General features: G+C 43.1%; 1 protein-coding gene across 3 annotated transcripts in view; it reads right to left on the bottom strand.

The window, feature by feature from the left end:
- Window positions 1–4,903: 4,903 nt before the first annotated feature.
- The window catches only part of KANK1 (KN motif and ankyrin repeat domains 1), a 134,821-nt gene continuing 118,536 nt past the window's right edge, over window positions 4,904–21,188 (bottom strand). For all 3 annotated transcript variants that reach the window (XM_031054163.2, XM_034072695.1, XM_005155017.4), the window contains 6 exons: window positions 19,790–19,877; window positions 15,136–15,355; window positions 12,487–12,629; window positions 11,745–11,945; window positions 6,537–6,635; window positions 4,904–5,891 (listed from right to left, as the gene is read on the bottom strand). In XM_031054163.2, the coding sequence (XP_030910023.1) occupies window positions 5,829–5,891; window positions 6,537–6,635; window positions 11,745–11,945; window positions 12,487–12,629; window positions 15,136–15,355; window positions 19,790–19,877 (814 nt within the window). In that variant the 3' untranslated portion in view covers window positions 4,904–5,828. The remainder of the gene's footprint in view (window positions 5,892–6,536; window positions 6,636–11,744; window positions 11,946–12,486; window positions 12,630–15,135; window positions 15,356–19,789; window positions 19,878–21,188) is intronic.

The raw sequence follows: 21,188 nt of genomic DNA, 5'->3' as shown, positions 1-21,188 counted from the left end.
CACATGCTTACCCATTTTCATATATCTACCAGTGTCTTCTTTCCCACCAATTCTTGACACAATTCTGACCAAATAGGAATTGTTGTAGAAAGGCTAGAGTGGGCAGTTATCTTGTGACGCAGTGAATGGAAATGGTGACTAACTCATATTCACTTAAAAACTCACCCAGGCTTTCCAAGAACTAAAACTCGTTTTCTGCAAAACTAACATGGAGAACTTTCTCACCTCCAGCATATCTCTTTTTCTGCCCCTTTGCAAATCATTTGTGCAGCTTATTATTTGTCACATACTGTGGGATGTTTTAAGTTCCTTATTTACAGGACTTGTCTCTTAGCAAAACAAAACTATCCTCTTAAACTTACTATTTTTACTTCCAATTTGTTAACAGATGTTATTAACAGGGTTGATGGTCGCAGCCTTTGGAGCTGTGTGCCTGGGGATACATTGACTGTCAGTGGTGTCAAATTGTATTATATCTTCCAGTTTTGAGTGCTTCTCTTCCATCTGAAGTGGACAAAAAACCCTCACAGACCATTTTTGCTCTCATTACACTTCCAGCCCTGGTCTGGTTTTGATCTCCTTGCACTGCCAATTCTTATTTACTCACTCTCTGGCAACTTCTCTTTCAGCATTACAGATTTCTAACTTCCACAAATGTGTATTATTTCTCTCCCGTTGTTTCAGTCTCATTTGCCTAAACCAAATCCCATTTTATTATCATACCATGTTTTTAATCTCTCTCAATCTCTTTGTACAGCTGTTCTGCTCACACTTCTCCCAGATCAGCATATACTGCAGAAGGCATTAACATGTTTCTTGCTCCTCCTGCTATGCCAGTGATGCAGATTAAACCACCACAATAAAGGGCCTCTGAGCAGATATTTGTGGTTGTGCTGGAAAACTCCCATGATAGATTTGCAAGAATGAGTGCACAGTGAGGGAGAGGCCTTTTCTTGGGCCAGACCCTGCCTGTTCACCCCTCTTCATTACCAAGGGGTTATAACTGGCTGGCTCTAAGTATCACTCACCCCTAGGATGGGAGAAATGTTTCTCTTTTGGCCCCAGAAAACGCCCAAGAGCAACACAGGCGCATTGCAGGACGGCTGCCAGAGACAGCAGGTGGCTTTTCATGCCTCAGAGAAAGGTGTGATACCACGGCCAGGAAGTGCAGAAGGATGTTTATTAATCTTTGTCTTCACCATGGTATGCAAATGAAATGGCATATCTCCATCTCTGTGACATTAATGTGGCTGAATGAGGAAGGACTATTACTGGGGGAGCATGAGCTACCCTTTCAAGCAAAGTCTGTTTCTGCAACAGCAGCTAACGCCATCAAGTGAAAAGCTGAAGAAAAAGATTACCAAAACACCTCCTAGAAATATCTCTTTGCTACTTCCATTCAGATCAGGACAAAAACACATGCACTGCTTTGCAAAAATGTTACTCCTTATATTTCTGAGTCATAATCCTGCAAATAGCAGTAGTGGTGTTCAGAGGACATGGAGAGTGATGTCTGCAAATCATAGCTGAATGTATTTAATAATACCCTGCTAAGAGTATAACGATGCCTTTATTTACAGGTCTCTACTGTAAAGGTCTTTGAAGGGCAGTTTTGTATAGCAAGAGTTATTTCAAAGGCAATTTATCTTTGCTGGTGCTGACTGTGTTGGCTAACCAAACAGAAAATACAGTCATGGTTCCCAGTGAGAACTGGCCAAGGGGAAGGACTACCATTCACCCGGTGACACAGGGTGAAGGAAGAAAGAAAGCACAGGTGAGTAGAACAGTAGAGGGGAAAAAGAATGCACATTAAGCTTGTCTCCTGTGCTCCTCGCCACTCCCTTTAAGGGTCCTCAAGCTGAAGTACAAACAGCAGGTACCAAATGCCTGAATGCTCCCATTTTCCCTGACAATGTAATTCCTGAGATCTCTTTAAGGATTGTGCATGGTGTGGGTGCATGGAAACATGCTTAACTTTTTCTTTCAATAGGAAAACTTAAGAGTGTGTATCATTAAGGAAGCAGAACACTTACATCAGAGGTTTTGGAGCACTGATTTGTTGTACTGGGTTTGCATGGCACTTCTGTTCAGTGTGTGCACTCACAGAGACACAACAACCAAAGTGAAATGGGAATTTTTTAATTGACTTCCCTAGACATTGCACTGGGCTGTGAGTAGTGAAGGCTAATACTTCTGCAGTTCCCAACTGAAATATGAAACAAACCAGAGGCTGGGTACCCCTTTCCTCCAATCTCATGGTGGCTATTTCTATGAGTGTTTAATGCAAACTCCAACCTGTGTGTCTTCTGGCATCTCTCCTTAACCTCCTGCCTCAGTCCCTTGTCCAACATTGGGCTCTCAGTTGCAGCCCCAGGCATCCCCATGTGAACTGAACATCTGAAAGCATCTCTTTTTAGTGAGGAGATGCTTGTGGTTAAGCTTCTGTTGATGTACCTGGATGCAGACACAAGAGCAGGAAAAGATGAAATTTACAGACCTGCATGCACACAGAGCCCACTGAAGAGGGTTGCTTGCAGCTGCAGTAAGAACGTGAGCACTGTTTTGGCCAGATCTGCTTTCAAAGGCAGGAGAATGCCTGTAGCCTTTGGGCCGCTTCCATCACAGCAAACAGAGCCAGTCCTGTGTGTCAGGGATTGATGCCAAGGCTTGCATTATACACACCATGGCTGAACTGGACTTTGCAGCCAGACTTTGGAGCCAGAAGTATGAGACACCAGGAGAAACAGATAGAAAAGCTATTTCTGGCATAACTTGAGTTCTTCCAGCTGTACCAAGATAAACCTCTGAAAGTGCGTCTTGCAAAAATGACTTCTTCAGTCATTTAGATCAATATTGTGTTGGCTAATTTCCATAATTTTAAAATGTGCCACAAGGGTTACCAGCAACACTTGCCTTTTATCTCTTCAAGCGATTCTAAGTGGCAGCTTCACTTAATGTATGACAGTGTAACTGGAAAAAGACAGTGTTGTATTTTACAGTCTTAAAAAGGTGCCAGAGCTTTTATATATTCACTGACAGTCAGAGTTCAAAGGTGATGACAACATTCACCTGCTTGAACATACTGAGTCAATCATCATCTGATCTGAACTGAAAAACAAATGCCGGGGAGTGTGTATGAGGAAGCTCAGTTCAGAGCTGGTATGCATGATATGCCTCTTAATCCCAGCACCTGTGATAAATCCGATCCAGCACTAGCAAGTGGAATTAAACTTGGCTTGCAGGGGGCATCGGTGGATACAAATGCTTTTGGGAACCTCTTAACTATTTCCTAGGGAAGGGCCTGATTTCCAATGTATAAACTGCTGCAGGTGTCAGCCTCTTGGGAGACAGGACAAGATAATAAAATGCCAAGTGGAATAATTTATGTTTCTCCTTTTTTTTTTTCTTTCTTTCATGTTTTTTTTAACAGCTCAATCTATGAAATCTCTAATAAGATTTTAGGCCAGAAATGACATTGATGGACTTCAATAAAGTAGTCAGTTTCTGTACTTTTCATCTATATCCACAAACACATCCAAAGATTTGGTTGCTTTTGGCAATCTTCCTGACTTGGCATACCAAAATGCCCCACTTTACCATACAGCTAAAACTGGGGGCACTTTGCTTGGGCATTTTAATGCAAGACAGTGAGCTTTCAGGAAGAAACTGAACCTTGCACAGAAATACGGAATCCACAGCTTCACATAACATTTTGTAAAGCTCTAGGAGGTGAGTTCTGGGCCAAGTGTTTTGCTTACCAGGAAAGCAGCACCTAAATAAATCCAGGAACTTCAAGTTGCATAATGTGACTCTTGCATGCTGTTGGAAATATCAGATTCCTCTCCAGAATTCTGCCAGTCAGGGCTATTAGAAATCAGTGCAATCACATAGAAAAGTTTAACCCCTTATGTGTTGGTGTTTGATATACCAGTTCTCTATAGGGGGGAGGGAAAAAAATATTGAAGTACACCTGTACATGACTCTTCTTGTCTTTAGTCACCTTAACCACTGGACCACTTTTTAAACCCTTCTAAGATAGCTATGTGCCCAGGTCTTCCATCACACCCAGAGCTCCCATTGACTTGTGGAGAGAGACAGGGTCCTGTACCAACCCCACAAATACCAGTCATTGCTCTCTGACCTCAAGGTGGAGGAATGCTTGTGTGCAACTATGTTAAGACATGTGCCACCCAGCAGTTAGACTTCACCTGCCCTTTGCTTTGGGACACTCACAAACAGTGTCAGAGCTCACAGAAACTTCATGCAGTACAAGCCATCAAGTCCATGGGATGGGGATGGCCTCAGTGGCCCCCTATTTCAAAGGGACTATGTAGGAAAAACTGTTTGATAAGGACATAGGGAGGGAAAGAAGAAGGACATAAAAGAACATAAGTGTTTTGGTCCCTTGAAGGAAGGCATTGCGGTGTGTTTCAGTCTCGTCTGGTAGGTCTGAACTGACAATGATACAGACTAGCTTAGGACTTGCCCTGATGCCATGTAAAAAGCACCCCCTTCACCAAGCTGCCAGGATTGTTTGCAAGATAAAGCTCAATGGTTTTTACTGCAGTTCAAGCAAGCTGCCTGAACACCATCCTTCAGTGCCTTCCTGTGATCCTCACAGTCAAGAGAGAAGCCACTTCTCTCCCAAACAGCAAGGGTCCAGCCTTTGCATCATGTGAAAGACTAGCGAATGCAGATCATCTTGGGCAAAGCTTTTTACTCTGCCAGTCAGCAGGAAAAGGCTAGTTTGTGCAATGATGGTGCTCATATCAGCAGCCCCAAAGGCTTGAAGCATCCAGTTCTCCCTTGCCTGACTTAGCAATCTACCCCATTTTGCTGCTGCAGTTGTAATTTGCAGCATTTCTGGATGATGACAAATCACATGTAAAACAGGAGAGGAGTAAAACAGCATAATGAAATTTTATTCTGAAAATATGGCAAGAGTCTAAGGCACTTCAAACATTTCAATACACATGACTAAAGTGAATGTGACAAGGTAATAGCATTTCATAAATACGCACCAAGAACTACACTCAGTTCCACTCAAGGGGAATATACAGCTGGTACCTTTAATTTTACTCTCCAATAAACATGTATGGAGATTATAGACTGACACAGTTAATAAAAATATGGTAACAGGACATGTAATTCTTCATGTAGTTTTTAATTATTAAGGAACATAAAATGTTGAAAATACTGTGCGAGTTAATTTTATAGATACTAGTATCTTTCATATAAAAAGTTATACATTATCCCCAATTAGCAACAACTTATTTAGAGAACTTCAGACCTGATGAAGGGCGCTATCCCCAACACCTACCCACTCACCCACCAGCTCAAGATCCATGGAGCTGACTATATAAGCAAATGCAACTTCTGAATTTCAGAGTAACTGAAAACATCAAAATCATGTTGGAATTAAATTTGTGAACAGGGTACTGTAATAAAATCTAGGCACAGTAAATACATTTTAGAATGATTAAAAATAAGCCACCAGGACACCCCTGCATGGATAGCTTTATAAGTCATAGGTTGCACATAACACAGGAAAAGATAAACTACAGCAAAGAAAACCAGGATTTATGCCAGTGTATAGAAAGACAAGTAGGTGAGCAAAACGACAGTTCTGGCTAAGGTCCTCAGCTGAGCACTACTTATATGCTTGCTTCAAGTTTACAGTTTTCTGCCTTTAGCACTAGATCTCTGCTTTCACTTTGCTGGTGAGTTCAGGCACAAGACAATTACATTCAGTATCTGTCTCAGTAAAACAGTAAAACATTTAGCAGCTTAAAGATGGCATAGAGATTTTTACAGATATTCATGCACTACTACTCAAATGTGGCTCTGTGGGTGGGACCAGGGGATGTCCTTCTGCTAAGCCTAGGAGTGCCCTAGAAAAGAGGAACAAACAATTAATCAAAGGGAAGTTATTTCAGCCAGCCACATAAGTACACTTGCAAGAACTCTGTTCAGTCCCTTGCCTTTAATTGCACAGATTAAGCTTTCTTTCTTTTTTTTTTCCTTTTTTTCTTTTTTCATTTTAGGACAAACAGTACCGGCTATCATACAGTCTACTAACTGAGACTGCATGTTCTTTAGACAGTGACAGCAGCAGTTTACAGGAGAGTGATTCAGGGCTCAGAGAGCAGGTAGATAGTTGCCAGAATACCTAGGACAGCTTTACCTCCAGAAACAGCTGTGTTTTGGTGACCAGGTCAATCATTAGCCTTACAGAGATGCAACAGCACCTCTGCGTAACAGCCAGAATCAGTGAACCCTGCTAGTGAGCTATATATATGCCCAGATAAAGGGGAGGAGGAGGTATCCTTCAGCCAGAGTTCAGCCTTCTGCAGTGCCCTGTATTTAAAAATACACATTTTCACTTACCAGCATAAAAATAATCCTGTGAATAGACTTGAAATGTCACATACTGTACTTCTGTACAGCTGCTGGAAGGTTAATTTTTTGTTTATATTTTACTATTATGTTCAGGAGTACCAAGTTAATACATAAACTGTAGGAGGCTGTGTACTAACCGGTGACTGGGTTTTGGAGAAGTTGACATGGGCATAAAGAAGAACAGCTATGTCCTTATGTCCAGCTTCCAGGGCTATTGAAAGTGCTGTGCTGCCATCCTGAGAGAAGAAAGGAAGAAGTAAGAGAATTAGTGCATGTGTACGTAAACAGTCTCTTAAAAGCCCTCTCAGCCCACAGAGAAGGGAAGTTATGGAGACCCTACTACTCCAACAGAGTTGGGTTAGTTCAGAGTCTTGATTAATTTCTTTTATTAAAATTGACAGTAAGCCTTGCACTGCTGTTTTATGAGGCAGTCCAAGTGTCAGAGGCCTCAATTTCTCTCAGTGAGAGAAATGATCTCTCGGTCATTGCTGAGAAAGAATGAGAATGCCATTATGACAATACCAATACATGTAGAGCTATCGGGCAACTCTCCCTCCCCTCCTACCGGGCTTGTCTTTTCTAAAAAGCCTGTAACCTTCCATTCCAACACTCCAGTCAAAGGAGCTATCCCACCATGTTTCTGTGATGCCTATTATATCATAGCCCCGTAGATGTGCCCACATCTCTAATTCCTCTTGTTTATTCCCCATTCTACGGGCATTTGTATAGAGACATCTGATTCGAGCTCCAAATGAAGCCGGCTCAGTGGTTGGAGCGGCTAGAATATTACCACATTGCTCAGAGTATTTATTATAGGTGTTGTCAACTGACTGGGTGTGTTGGGATGGAATGATGCTCCCCTCCCCCAACACAACTAGTTTAAAGCATCCTTGACCAGTCTGGCAAGCCTCCCAGCAAAGCCACTCTTCCCTTTCTTTATCAGAGCAGTTCCACCAGCCCTCAGTTGGCCTGGCCTACAAATGTGGGCCCCATGTCGAAGACACCCAAACCCTTGACTATGACACCACACTTTTAACCATTTATTAACCTGTCCAATCCTCCTTGCCTTTGGAAGGTCCTCCCCTGTGTCTTGGAGAATTGTCAAAAAGACTATCTGAGGTCCCATGAACTTATGTACATTCAAGTTCTTAAGATGGTCTCGAACCAGATCCTCCCCTCAGTGGGCCCAAGGTCTAGGTCTTCACAGTCCCTGCATCCACCCTCCAAGACTCGGGTGCTGTGGTCAGAGCCTTTGCCAGTGAAGACCGAGGCAAAGAAGCCATTCAGAACCTCAGCCTTCTCCAAGTCCTGTGTAGCCAGTTCTCCCGAAAGTTTCCGGAGGGGGCCTACATTGTCCTTAGTCTGTTTTTTAGCTGCTACATACCTATAAAATCCCTTCCTATTATCTTTAACATTCCTTGCCAAGTTTAGCTCCAATTGGGCCTTAGCTTTCCTAACTTGATCCCTAACTACCCGGACAACATCCCTGTATTCATCCCAGGCCACCTGTCCTTGCTTCCACCTTTTATAAGCCTCTTTTTTCCTGTGAATTTTTTTCAGCAGCTCCTTATCCATCCAAGGAAGTCTCCTGGCCCTCCTGCTGCACTTCCTTCTAGTGGGGATGCAACACTCCTGAGCTTGTAGCAGGTGATCCTTGAATGTTAACCAAGAGTCTTGGGCCCCCCTTACACTCAACAGCTATATCACATGGAACCTTGCTAAGCAGGTTCCTGAAGAGCCCAAAGTCTGCTCTCTTGAAGTCCAGGGCAGTGAGCTTACTGCACACTCCTCTCACTGTCTTGAGGAGCTCAAATTTGACCATCTCGTGATCACTGCATCCAAGACTGGTGCATGAAGTTGCAAAGCCACTGGCCATCATATTTGAAAAATCATGGCAGTCAGGTGAAGTTCCTGATGACTGAAAAAGGGAAATATAACCCCCAATTTCAAGAAGGGGAAAATGGATGACCCAGGGAATTACAGACCAGTCAGTCTCACCTCTGTGCCTGGCAAAATCTGGCAGCAGATTCTCTTGGAAGGCATGCTAGGGCACATGAAAAGGAGAAAGGCTTTACTAGGGGGAAATCCTGCCTGACCAATTTGGTGGCCTTCTATGACGGGGCTACAAAAGTGATGGACAGGGTTGGAGCAGTTGACGTCATCTACCTGGACTTGTGCAAAGCATTCGACACTGTCCCACATGACATCCTTGTCTCTAAACTGGAGTGTCATCAATTTGATAGGTGGACCACTCAGTGGATATAGAACTGGCTGGATGGTTGCACTCAAAGAGTTGTGGTCAACGGTTCAGTGTCTGGCTGGAGATCAGTAACGAGTGGTGTCCCTCAGGGATCGGTGCTGGGACCGGTCTTGTTTAGTATCTTTGTCGCTGACATGGACAATGGAATTGAGTGTGCCCTCAGCAAGTTTGCCAATGACACCAAGCTGTGTGGTTCTGTTGATATACTAGAGGGAAGGAATGCCATCCAGAGGGACCTTGACACGCTTGTGAGGTGGGCTGATGCCAACCTCATGAAGTTTAACCATGACAAGTGCAAGGTCCTACACCTGGGTCAGAGCAATCCCAGGCACAGCTACAGGTTGGGCAAATAAGTGATTCAGAGCAGCCCTGCAGAGAAGGACTTGGGGGTGTTGGTTGATGAGAAAATGAACATGAGCCGGCTGCAGTGTGCACTCACAGCCCAGAAAGCCAACCATATCCTGGGCTGCATCAAAAGGAGCCTGACCAGCAGGTCGAAGGAGGTGATCCTGCCCCTCTACTCTGCTCTCGGGATACCTCACTTGCAGTACTGTGTGCAGTTTTGGTGTCCTCAACATAAAAAGGACATGGTACTGTTAGAACAAGTCCAGAGGAGGGCCATGAGGATGATCAGGGGACTGGAGCACCTCCCGTATGAAGACAGGCTGAGAAAGTTGAGGCTGTTCAGGCTGGAGAAGAGAAGGCTGCATGGAGACCTCATAGCAGCCTTCCAGTGTCTGAAGGGGGCCTACAGGGATGCTGGGGAGGGACTATTCATTAGGGACTGTAGTGATAGGACAAGGGGTAATGGATTGAAACTTAAACAGCAGAGGTTTAGATTGGATATAAGGAAGAAATTCTTTACTGTTAGGGTGATGAGGTACTGGAATGGGTTGCACAGGGAGGTAGTGAATGCACCATCCCTGGCGGTGTTCAAGACCAGGTTGGATGAAGCCTTGGGTGATATGGTTTAGTGTGGGGTGTCCCTGTCCATGGCAGGGGGGTTGAAACTAGATGATCTTGAGGTCCTTTCCAATCCTAACTATTCTATGATTCTATGTAAGAGCAGTGATTTCAGAAGACTGGGCTGTCTGAAAGAAACTGCAATGTCAGTAAGGAGTGGAAAAGAAGATAAGGGAGGGACAAATACTAATCAAATATAATTATAATTGCTGTTTTGCAATGATAATTGTTGTGTTATAGCTCCCACTAACACTAAGAACAGTTGCATTCATAGTTCCAAATGCTCCTTGATGGAAGTCTAACTACAAACAAATGGACATTCCTGATCAAGTACTGACACGTTTGTTTCTCAAAAGATATTATTGCTTTCAGAAACCATAGTTGTTGAGACTGCTAGAAATAAAGAGTGCTTTTGCTGAAAGGGTAATTTATTGACCTGTTGTTTTTCCGTTATATCATGTTTGGTCCAGAAAGAAGCAGATGTGATAACATGTGATATGATAACCTGTGATATAAATCTCTGGCTTGCTGGTCCACAGCCTGACTTTCGCCTCTTATGCACAGAGGTTTCCACAATAATGCCAGTATCTGAAATGCCAGGGATCACCTCTTACATTGGCTGTTTGAATGGAGCACATTTTCTTGCACTGCTGTAGCACTGGTACTGGAGAAGGAAGCACTAGTTTAAGAAAACTGAAAATCCTTTTTCCAGTGTAGGATACCATGGACAGCATTGAAGTGGAAAGTCTTCTTATGAGACTACAGGCACAATTATACATATTCTCTAGTAATCATCCTGAGCAGACAGGGATCTAGAAGAGTTGCTCACTCCAGTGCAACATAATGCACAAACAACAAAAGCTCTACAGTCAACACCAGGAAAAGACAACTTCTTAAAGACAGGTTCTGAATCACTGTCAGAGTGTCATACATCAGTAGAATTAAGCTCAGCTTAATCTGACTGGATGAGATCATGCTGACTGGAAAAGCATCACTGTCACATTCAGAATAGTTAGAGGAATGCTAAAAATCTCTTAATTTCACAGCACAGACAAACCCATTATAAAATAAATAAGCAGCAGGCAAGATGTTCTTGAGGAACAGTATCAAACTGCCTGTAGGAATAATTGTCATTTTTCATAAAGGCTTTAATTATTGACTTGGTGAGTAACAATGCTAACAGCATCCAGGCTGCAGTAACCTAGAATGCCTAAAAGTATTTGTTATACTGAGGCCTCCTTACATTCAAGCTAGCAGTTACACACTGCTAGAACCACCAGGCAACTCAGCCTCCTCCTGCAGCCTCCTCCTGCAGCAGATGAGTGAATGAACAGAAATTATGTCTCTGCTGCTCTGCAACAGCTTCAACAAATAACCACCCTGTGCTCTCCCAAATCCCAAACACAGACTCCATTTCAGTGCTCAGTGAGTAAAGCAATAGGAAGATGTACCCAAGAAGTCATGTTGTTAATGAGAACATACTACTGGCAAGAAATCAGCTAAGTCAGTATTTTGCAGCTTAAGAAGTCTACAGATCAAATTGTCTGCTGGCAGTGTCTGCAAACAAGAAATGTAAACGTCTCACGTGCCACTGAAGTTACAGCCTGTATCTGTTTACAGTCAGGACAATGTGGCTTCATGACTGAGACCAAACCAGTACTCTGTGTGAACTGGTGTGTGAACATCCTATGAAGAGAACTGTAGGGTTGACGTTTGCCATGGACAAGGAAACACAACATAGCAAGGTTGTGAAGTCACCAGATAAGGTTTTAACTGAAAATTGGAAGACTTCTGAGAACAGGGGAAGGAATATGAGAAGAAAAGATGTTTCACCATGAGCTAGAAAATGTTATTTTCTGTTCCAGTTCCTGCACACCTACAGCTAACCATAGAAATTGCTACTGGGTAGGTCTGTTAGCAAAGCAAAGATACTAGCCAAATAATCACAGCTTTTGCTACCACTAAGGAGAGCATCATGCACTTGATACTTTGGCACTGTGAATCAGAGATTCGTGTAACTAGATTTCAGCAATTCTCCACTGAATAAAGAAAATCTGAATTAGAAATACATTCCGGCATGGAGAAGCTGTCTGATGAAGCACCATCTGGAAAGGTGACTCACATTGTCCTCCAGGCTGCCATTACACCCAGGCTGAGCCAGCAGAAGTTTGACAATCTCTACGTGTCCGTGTTCACTAGCACACATCAGAGCTGTAGAGCCCTCGTCGTCCTGGATATTGACGTCTGCACCACACACCAGTAAAGCTCTAACCATGTCTATCCGCCCATGACTTACAGCTAGCATCAGTGCAGTCTGACCAGCCTGCATGGAAAGAAGAGGAGAATGAAGTAACTACACAGATAATCAGTGGCAAAGCATGCATACTTCTTTTTTGGCAGGGCTTCTTCCGGGGGAAAAAAATAAAAGATTATTATTTTATACAGCACAGGCAAGGCCCTGCTTGCTATTATTTAAATACCTTTTATGCACAATCTGTCCCATATTCTCACAGCTATTTATTAAAATAGTGGAAGATAGCGTATCCATTTCCAAACATCTGGAGTTCCCTTGAAGAAGCTAAATGGTGCAGAATTTGTAAATGCATCCCAAAACTCAATAATGGTTCTTTCACATAATATTCAATCCTCATTTTTAGAAGAGATCCAGACCTGAAGCTCAACTGTTTTTCTAAGGCTCCATTTTGTATACAGGAATCAAAACCACATACATAAACATCAAAGGCTGCAGAGGGTGAAAGTAGACAAGTGCGAAAGCTGAACCAATGGAGCAGGGATGAGAGCATGGAAAGAAAGATAAAAAGACACCAGAGAGCAAATGGTGTCTTGTGAACCATTTGACTGACCTGGCTGGCTTTAGCATTCACGTCTCCACAGCTGAACAGTTCCTCCACTATCCTCATGTCCTTCTCTGCTTCCACAGCTGCAAGCGCGGCAAGCATGATGGGGGTATAGCCAGCCTTGTTCTGATGATTTACATTACAGACATCTGCAGAGGGATGAGATAATTTTTTTTGAAAGCAGAAACCCCAAAAGCAGCAATTGTGCTAATGAACTGAATAAACTGTTAGTAGAGAGCCCATAAAAAGAAAAAGGAGCGATTGCTGTCATAATGGAAGCAATTCAAGGGAAAGTGGAGAGAGAAAAAATAAACAGGGGTGCTCTTGAGCCTAAGAAAGAAAAGGGTTCTCTTCTATGCATGCAACACAAAGGAGAGCACACAGCCATTTTATACATCATCATTTAGGGCTTTCTTTGTGCATTTTTTTTTCCTTTTGTATGAGCAAGTGGTCTGAAATTTGACATGAGCAATGGGGTCCCAGGAATACCATCAAGAGAGTCTTAAGTTCCTCTCCTGAGGGGATCCACACTGCAAAACAAAAGTGGCCCAGCAACATGGTCAGTGGAAAAAGCTGTTTCTCCTCAGCACAAACGTTTTCCTGTCATTGGTGTTGTTTTAAAGATCTGCAAATGTATTTCAACATGTTTTGGAGCTGCAGAAAAAAACTTTCAATTAAAGACTGTTTTCAGCTCTACAGAGTATCTGTGAACAAAATGACTCCGGGAACAACTACGGTGAAGTCCTCTGACTAGTGCAAGCAACTGACAAGAGTTCTCCTTTTCATTCAGGTCTAACTCCCAGTATGTCTCTGTTCCTAATATTCTGCAGAAATCCAGCAGGGGTTATTAGTTCACCAGGCAGCAGGGCTTTCAGTGTGCTCATCGTATTTGAAAGCAAAGATTCAGACCTAAATCAACATCACTTCTAGACTTGGAGTTAAACTGCACCAGAGACATCTTAACAAGCAAAAATGTTTCAGGAAACTCTTCAAATTTATTGCCAACTATTAGACCAACCTTACTTTCAGAAGTTATTACTGTGTAGCCACTGAAGCCACCAAACATGACACTGCTACATGCATTACTTCATGAGTAAAGAGCATTTATTGGAAGTGATGCTCTCCTACCCTGACTAGACTACTTCAGCAGAGCTGTGTTTTCTGAGGTCACATTTTGACTCTTTTTCTGTATGGCTAATGAGTGAAGCTGTTTTTCTATATGTTCTCTTGGTAACACTGCATGGTGATACAGAGGAGCATTTTGTTCTTCCTAGTGGACACACAGACATAGAGATCTTGGACTAAGAATCTGCCTGTGATATAAACTACAAACAGTTACTGACCACTTAGATATGGTCCAGAGGACTGTTAAAACCTGAAGGAATTTGCCTCTTCACAAACATTTCCCAAGTGCTGTCTTGTGCAATGTGCTCCTGCATACCTGGCACTAGTCATAGTTTTGGATTTTATAGTCAAAACCCACTGTGTACATAGGAATATACTAGCTGCTGTAAGCTACAGGAGTCCTGATTTGAAGCAACAGATGAGCATACTCATGCTACCCTGAGACAGCCAGGGAAGCCCTCCCACCACTGTGCCAAAGAGCCAGCCTGCTGCATTCCACTGTTCCTGACATTCCCTGCATTCCCCTGCCATGACTCACTCTTCCCAACTGGCTGCCTTCAAACAGGACCAGAGATTTCAAAGTGCTTGCTTTCCTGCACAGAAGTCTTGGCATGTGTGACAGATGTGCTGGGTTATCAAACTTGAGATTTGTATAATACATATCCCTCTTTACCTGATGCTACCCTTCTGGATTTATAAATATTGCTAGGCTTACCACTCCAGCCACGTCCTTTGCCTAGTTAAAGCTTCATGACCAACTAGATTAGAGAAAGAAACTTCAGTTAGTGAGCAAAATGAGGCCCACACAGAGCACATCCTGCCTGGGACCAGCTCCAAAGTGTGACACCTTCTGTCTTAGTGCATGTGGGAAAGAGCAGAGGTTCGAGTCTCCCTTCTGCCACTACCCTCTCTGCACCTGTACAGCAAGGTGATTGAGAGAAAGATGAACAACTAAAGCAACCACATGAAACATTACCCCACTCCTCATGGATCAGGAAAATGCTCCTATGTGGCAGAATGTCATATTGCTCCAGTTTCAGGAAAGCAGCAGACATGTCAAGATGGTGGCCAGAAAAAGCTTCTGTATTGCTTTAATAAGATAAAGCTAGTCTAGTTTAAGTGTTTAACATGGATGTTTATACCTCAGTGCATCTTCCTCCACCAGTATCCTCCTACCTTTGGCTCAGCAGCAGCTTTGCTGCCTCCAGAGAAAACTGCTAGACACTGGTGCTGCTGAATTTGGACTACAGTGCAAGAGTCAGGATCCACCCATCTGTCCCAAACACTGGTCAACTCTGTATATAATTTACTTGAGTGTTTTTGGAAATTCTTCAAGAGCCATCACCACCTCCAAAGCTAGCACTAAAACAAGGATTCTAGAGTACACTAGTGAGACACCATGTAACTGTTAACAGAACAGCTGCTGAAGGAAGCCCAAACTTGACTTCTTGATTATCAAGAATTTCACCCACAAGGATTGAAAAACCCAATGATAATAATAAAAAAAACTATGCAAACAAGGCAACCTACTTGCATCCAGAAGCAACTTTACAATTTCAAAGTTAGAATGTGAGACGCTGTAATGTAGAGCTGTGTTTCCATTTCCATCTGCCATATTGATGATATGTCTGAGGACAGCAGGAGAAATCTCTTCAAAAGCAGTTATGTAGTCTCCAACCATTTCAGGGACAGCTGACTTCTGACTTGAGACACGAAACCACTCATGCTGGATTGTATTTAAACAAAACCTCTGCCAAAACCAAGACAGAAAAATTTACATATGGGTAATCTATTTAAAGGATTTTACATCCCACAAGTCAGCCATGCAGGAGGTCAAGCCTTTTTTAGTCAAATGTGGGAAGAAAGCATTCAGCTGACAAACAAGTTGTACAGATTGAAGCTAAACCCTCTGACTAAACCCCCTCTTTAAAACACCAGTTGTTTACCTCCTCTCATTTAATCTCATTTTCAAGAATGGATCACCTCTGAAGACACAGTATTTTAGAATGAGATTACTCCCAGGGCACCAAATACTGGTGAACTATCTCCATGAAATACTTGACTAAGTTTATAAATCATTGATAAACCAAGACTAATAGCAGTGGGAATCCATGTTTCTTGGGGGCTTAAACCAGCAGTATGCTAAGTCAATTAGGACCAGTTCCAAAGCAAGAATTATCAAATGCATGAAGAACTATCTGGACTGCAGTTCTGAAGAAGACCTAGGCAGTACAGAAGATCACGAGCTGAAGCTGAGCCAGCAACATCACATTGTAATAAAAAAGGCAAATACTGTTTTGGGCTGAATAAACAGATCTGTAAGTTCCATTGCATGTGATGCAGTCCCTTTTCACTGCCTAGCAGCATGAGGGAAACAGCTGGACTACATTGTCTGGCCTAATACTGAATGACATGAAAGGTTGGGCTGAAATTGTTTCAAACATGAGCAGTGAGAACAATTACAAGTCAAGGAAATCTGACCTATGGGACATACAGGAAGGACTGGAGATGCTCTGCTGAAAGAACAGCTGTGGAAAGGAACCCCATAGCATTTTCACAGTGCAAAAGGTTGTTGCAGTAAGAAAAGAAAGAACCTGTTCTTCAGCTGCAGGAGGGATGGCTGTAATAGTGAGGGATTTCAGCTGCAATGAGAAGATGCAGGCTAGACATTCAGGATAAACTTTCCCATTGGTATGGATGGGAGAACTGGCTATGCTGGATTTGGAGAAGGCTGAGGTTCTCAATGACTTCTTTGCCTCAGTCTTCACTGGCAAATGCTCTGCCCATACCACTCAAGTCTTGGAAGGGACAGTGAGAATGAAGACTTTGGACCCACTGTAGAAGAGGATCTGGTTTGAAACCACCTTAAGAACCTGAATGTAAACAAGTCCATGGTACCTGATGAAATCCATCCACAGGTCCTGAAGGAGCTCCCAAATGAAGTTGCAAAGCCACTGGCCATCATATTTGAAAAATCATGGCAGTCAGGTGTGAAGTTCCTGATGACTGGAAAAAGGGAAATATAACCCCCATTTTCAAGAAGGGGAAAATGGATGACCCAGGGAACTACAGACCAGTCAGTCTCACCTCTGTGCCTGGCAAAATCTTGGAGCAGATTCTCCTGGAAGGCATGCTAAGGCACATGAAAAACAACAAGGTGCTTGGTGACAACCAGCATGGCTTTACTAAGGGGAAATCCTGCCTGACCAATTTGGTGGCCTTCTATGATGGGGCCACAGAACTGATGGATTGGTGCAAACCTCTTAATATCATCTCCTTGGAGTTCTGCAAAGTGTTCAACACTGTCCTGCATAACATCCTTGTCTCTAAACTGGAGAGACATGGATTTGATGGATGGCCCACTTGGTGGATAAAGAATTAGCTGGATGGCTGCAGGGAGTTGTCCCCATTGGAGACTAGTGATGAGTGGTGTCCCTCAAGGGTCAGTGTTGGGACGGATCCTGTTCAACATCTTTGTCAGTGACACGGACATTGGGATTAATGCACCCTCAGCAAGTCTGCTAATGACACCAAGCTGTGTGGTACAGTTGACACACTGGAAGGAAGGGATGTCACCCAGAGGGACCTGGACATGCTTGAGAGGTCATGCTAATGACAATCTCACGACGTTCAACCATGCCAAGTGCAAGGTCCTACACCTGGGTCAGAGCAATCCCAGGCACAGCTACAGGTTGGGCAGAAGTAATTCAGAGCAGCCCTGCAGAGAAGGACTTCGGGGTGTTGGTCGATAAAAAAATGAACATGAGCCGGCTTCTGTGTGCGCTTGCAGCCCAGAAAGCCAACCATATCCTGGGCTGCATCAAAAGGAGAGTGACCAGCAGGTCGAAGGAGGTGATCCTGCCCCTCTACTCTGCTCTTGTGAGACCTCACTTGCAGTATTGTGTGCAGTTCTGGTGTCCTCAGCATAAAAAGGACATGGAACTGTTGGAACAAGTCCAGAGGAGGGCCACGAGGATGATCAGGGGACTGGAGCACCTCCCATATGAAGACAGTCTGAGAAAGTTGGGGCTGTTCAGCCTGGAGAAGAGAAGGCTGCATGGAGACCTCATAGCAGCCTTCCAGTATCTGAAGGGGACCTACAATGGTACCAGAGTGGGACTCTTCAATAGGGACTGTAGTAATAGGACAAGAGATAATGGGTTTAAACTTAAATAGGTGAAGTTCAGGTTAGATATAAGGAGGAAGCTCTTTACTGTGAAGGTGGTGAGGCACTGGAATGGGTTGCAAAAAGAAGTGGTAAATGCTCCATCCCTGGCAGGTCGGACAAAGCCTTGGGTAACATGGTCTAGCGTGAGGCATCCCTGCCGATGACAGGGGTGGTGGTAATTGATGATCTTAATATCCTTTCCAAACCTAACTATTCTGTGATTCCATCACTGATTGTGGAGGGGTAAGAGCCTCTTTAACCAGGTAATTGCCTTTTAGGAGTGGATTTAGCTGTGAGCCAAGGAAGCTCCTGCAGTCACTGTTAGTTCTGACCTTCTGAGACAATTTCTCTAACCTGGAAGGACCACCTTGTCTGCCTTCTCTTCTCATAAACCCCTACCTGCAAAGTGGGCAGTAAGTTCAAGGACAATTTTGCAGAGAAGACAGCACATTTCTCTAGCCTTTGGGGAAGGCATAGAGGACCTGTACCAGTAGCTCTAGAGGGGACCCATGTCTGGTAAAAGAAGAACATACTGCACACATCAATACTACATATATACCTGTACTACATACATATATACGTATACACAGAATATTCTACATCACTACTACTGTAATAAAAACTCACAAGGTCCAACCATTTGAGTTAAGAGACCATGTGCCTTGCAATCATAGAGAGTTGAAACACCAAAGTGGTCATAAAATGTCACAGGATAAATATAGCTTTTATTTTAGGCACTACTAAGTGCCTAAGAAATTATTTACTAAGAAATTATTTTTACTCACAGCATCACATGCATTATTAAGTAAATGCTCCACCTTTTTTAATTCAAGAAATCTAACATCCCAAAAGAAGCAGTCTGCAGCCTTTTCTGATGTAAACAGCAGCTACAAGAGCTGAGTATGTTGGAAGAAGTTGGGACAATTTATACAGATCCATAGCTCTTTTGGATGAGACTTTATCACAAGACAGAGAACAAGAGGTGATTAGTCTGCAGTTTCCAGTTACAAAGCACCGCTTGCTCTAGCAAACATTTTAAGCTCAAGAAAGAAAAATGTACATTCAAATTACACTTCCAAACGGAGTGATTATCAGATGGTTATGCCACTTTTGACACTATCAACTCCAACTGGACCTGAAGTGTTAGTTGTTCAAATGCCTAAACTACACTCCCGAAGGACTGAAACAGGATTAAAAACTACCTATCACAATCATATTAAACAACCTTTCAAAACATTCCCTGGACCACAAATGTCAGAACTGGACACAGACAATATTATTGTCTGTGTATTACAGACAATATTATTGTCTTTAAGAAGATGCAGATGCTCTGTGGTAGAGGAGACTGGCACTGGATTGTTGCCTTTATATCATCACACAACTGTAACAAATACAGATTCAATTTCATATCAATAAGCAGTGTTTCTTTGATTTCAGATTGCCCTCACAAAGTAGCACAGGTAAGTCCTGTATAAGGCATACAGGAAATTCCTACATGAAACAAACCCAACCTTATTTCTTGAGACTGAATAGAACACCTAATCCTCCTTACTCCCTGCTGCACTGATAAAACTGCCAGTGTAGTGAGACAGAAACAGTATTCCTGTGCTCAGGAGACGCAGCACTTTCAGTTTAAGAACAGACCCTTGAACTTTTGTCGTAGGAATAAACAGGCTCCTCACCCCTGTACAGTCTCCTAATGAGAGCTGCTCAGACCCGGGCTAAAGCAGCACTTACAAAAATAACATGGGAATGCACAGATGTGTTGAAACTGCACTTCTGTGTTATTATTTTTACATGTGTGCCTTGGGATGACAACACCCCAGCACACAAAGCACAAGTATGCTTTTGGGAAAGAAGTCTCCTAATAGAAAAAGCACTTTGTGACTTTTGAAGGAAAGATGAAATGCTCTTCTGCCTAGACACTGCAGTGCTGATCCTGTAAAACCCCACGAGTTAAGCTCCTTGAAGTTTTTCTGTTACAGCTCAGAGAGAATTTTGCCTTGCATTGCTTACCACATCTTTGTTGGTCAATGCCTTGGGGTCATCAATGTTGTTTCTCAGCAGGTGACAGGCAGAAAGCATCTTTTCACTTAGCTCATATCTGAGAAAGACAGCAAAATACATGGCATGTTTCAATTTTTCTCTTGATATTTCAGTACAGAAACATTCATGCTTCTGAAAGTTGTGTGGGAATGAATGTTTCCAGGCAAGCCACCAGCTGCTGCAATGCAGAAGCTGCTCTGGCAGCTCTTCTCCACAGGGACTAACTCCACAGCAAGCGGAGATGTACCAGGGAGGAACAGTGGGAACGGAGAGAAGGCAACACATCACTTCTATGCTTTAGACTTGGCAACGCTTCTAGTGGAAATTCTCACCTACTGCTGTATGACTGCAGAGCATGCATTACATACCCAGTGCTTTGATTACCTGATTAACTTGAGGAAATAATGATAGTTCTGATGGAAATTAACTGGTGGGAAAGGGCACAGTCAGTGCCTCCTGCCAGCTCCTCCTCACTGGAACCAGCCTTTTTCATCTCTGCCACTCTGGAAATTCAGTCTCTTTCCTCAGTCCTCTTTCATGTTTTCACTTCTGCCTCCTTTCTATCACAAATTTCAAAACCCAAGGAAAAGCTGAAAATGAGAAGGCCCATGACCATGCCAGCACCAGGCTGTGGCCAACCATCTCTGCCTACAACCTGCCATAAATAATGGCAACTTTCCTGGAAAAATCTCCCAAGAAACAGAAAAGCTAACATACTTGTGTGGATGGCAGGCATTTTAGCCCTCCAGTGTTACAAGACAGCTGCTGCTGCTTCCAGAGCAATGAAATGCTCCACTGTTTCATGGACCACACTCAGTCCCACACGGCCATGTGCCCTGCCTGCTCCCCTTGGAGGGCATTGCTGGGGGAGCCAGCTTGCAAAAAACATGCTCCCCAGGTATACATGGCTATCTGAGCAGTCCTGCTGCTCCTCCTCACACTCACCTCTTGCTAAGGTAAATACAAAGAGCTCCTCTGAGAAACTGACTATCTTTTTATGCCACCTGTAAAATAAAGGGCTACCCTACAGTACTGTATATAAAAAGCTCAGGGCAATTCAAAACTCACAGCTCCAAGGCCTATGAATGGCTTTTAATTATCAATTTCTGCATCTCTTTTATTTAGCAGTTGATAATTAAAGATAAGTTTGATAAGTTTATGTCCAATGAAACATGACATATTAATTTTGTCCTAGCTGTTTTACTGCTATAATTCCCCTCACATAATTTTCCAAGCTAACACACTTGTAAATATTTAGCAAACTCAGTGTAACATTCCTTCATTATCTTTGTTCATACTTTCTTTAGTCCATTCACTAATCAAGAATCAGTAAAAACTCACCACACTACTGCTTTCCATGCACAAAAGA

Source organism: Melopsittacus undulatus, chromosome Z, assembly GCF_012275295.1.
Source record: "Melopsittacus undulatus isolate bMelUnd1 chromosome Z, bMelUnd1.mat.Z, whole genome shotgun sequence".
Taxonomy (NCBI): Eukaryota; Metazoa; Chordata; class Aves; order Psittaciformes; family Psittaculidae; genus Melopsittacus; species Melopsittacus undulatus.
The sequence above is the reverse complement of the archived record's forward strand: the minus strand, read 5'-3'. Positions and strand labels throughout refer to the sequence as shown.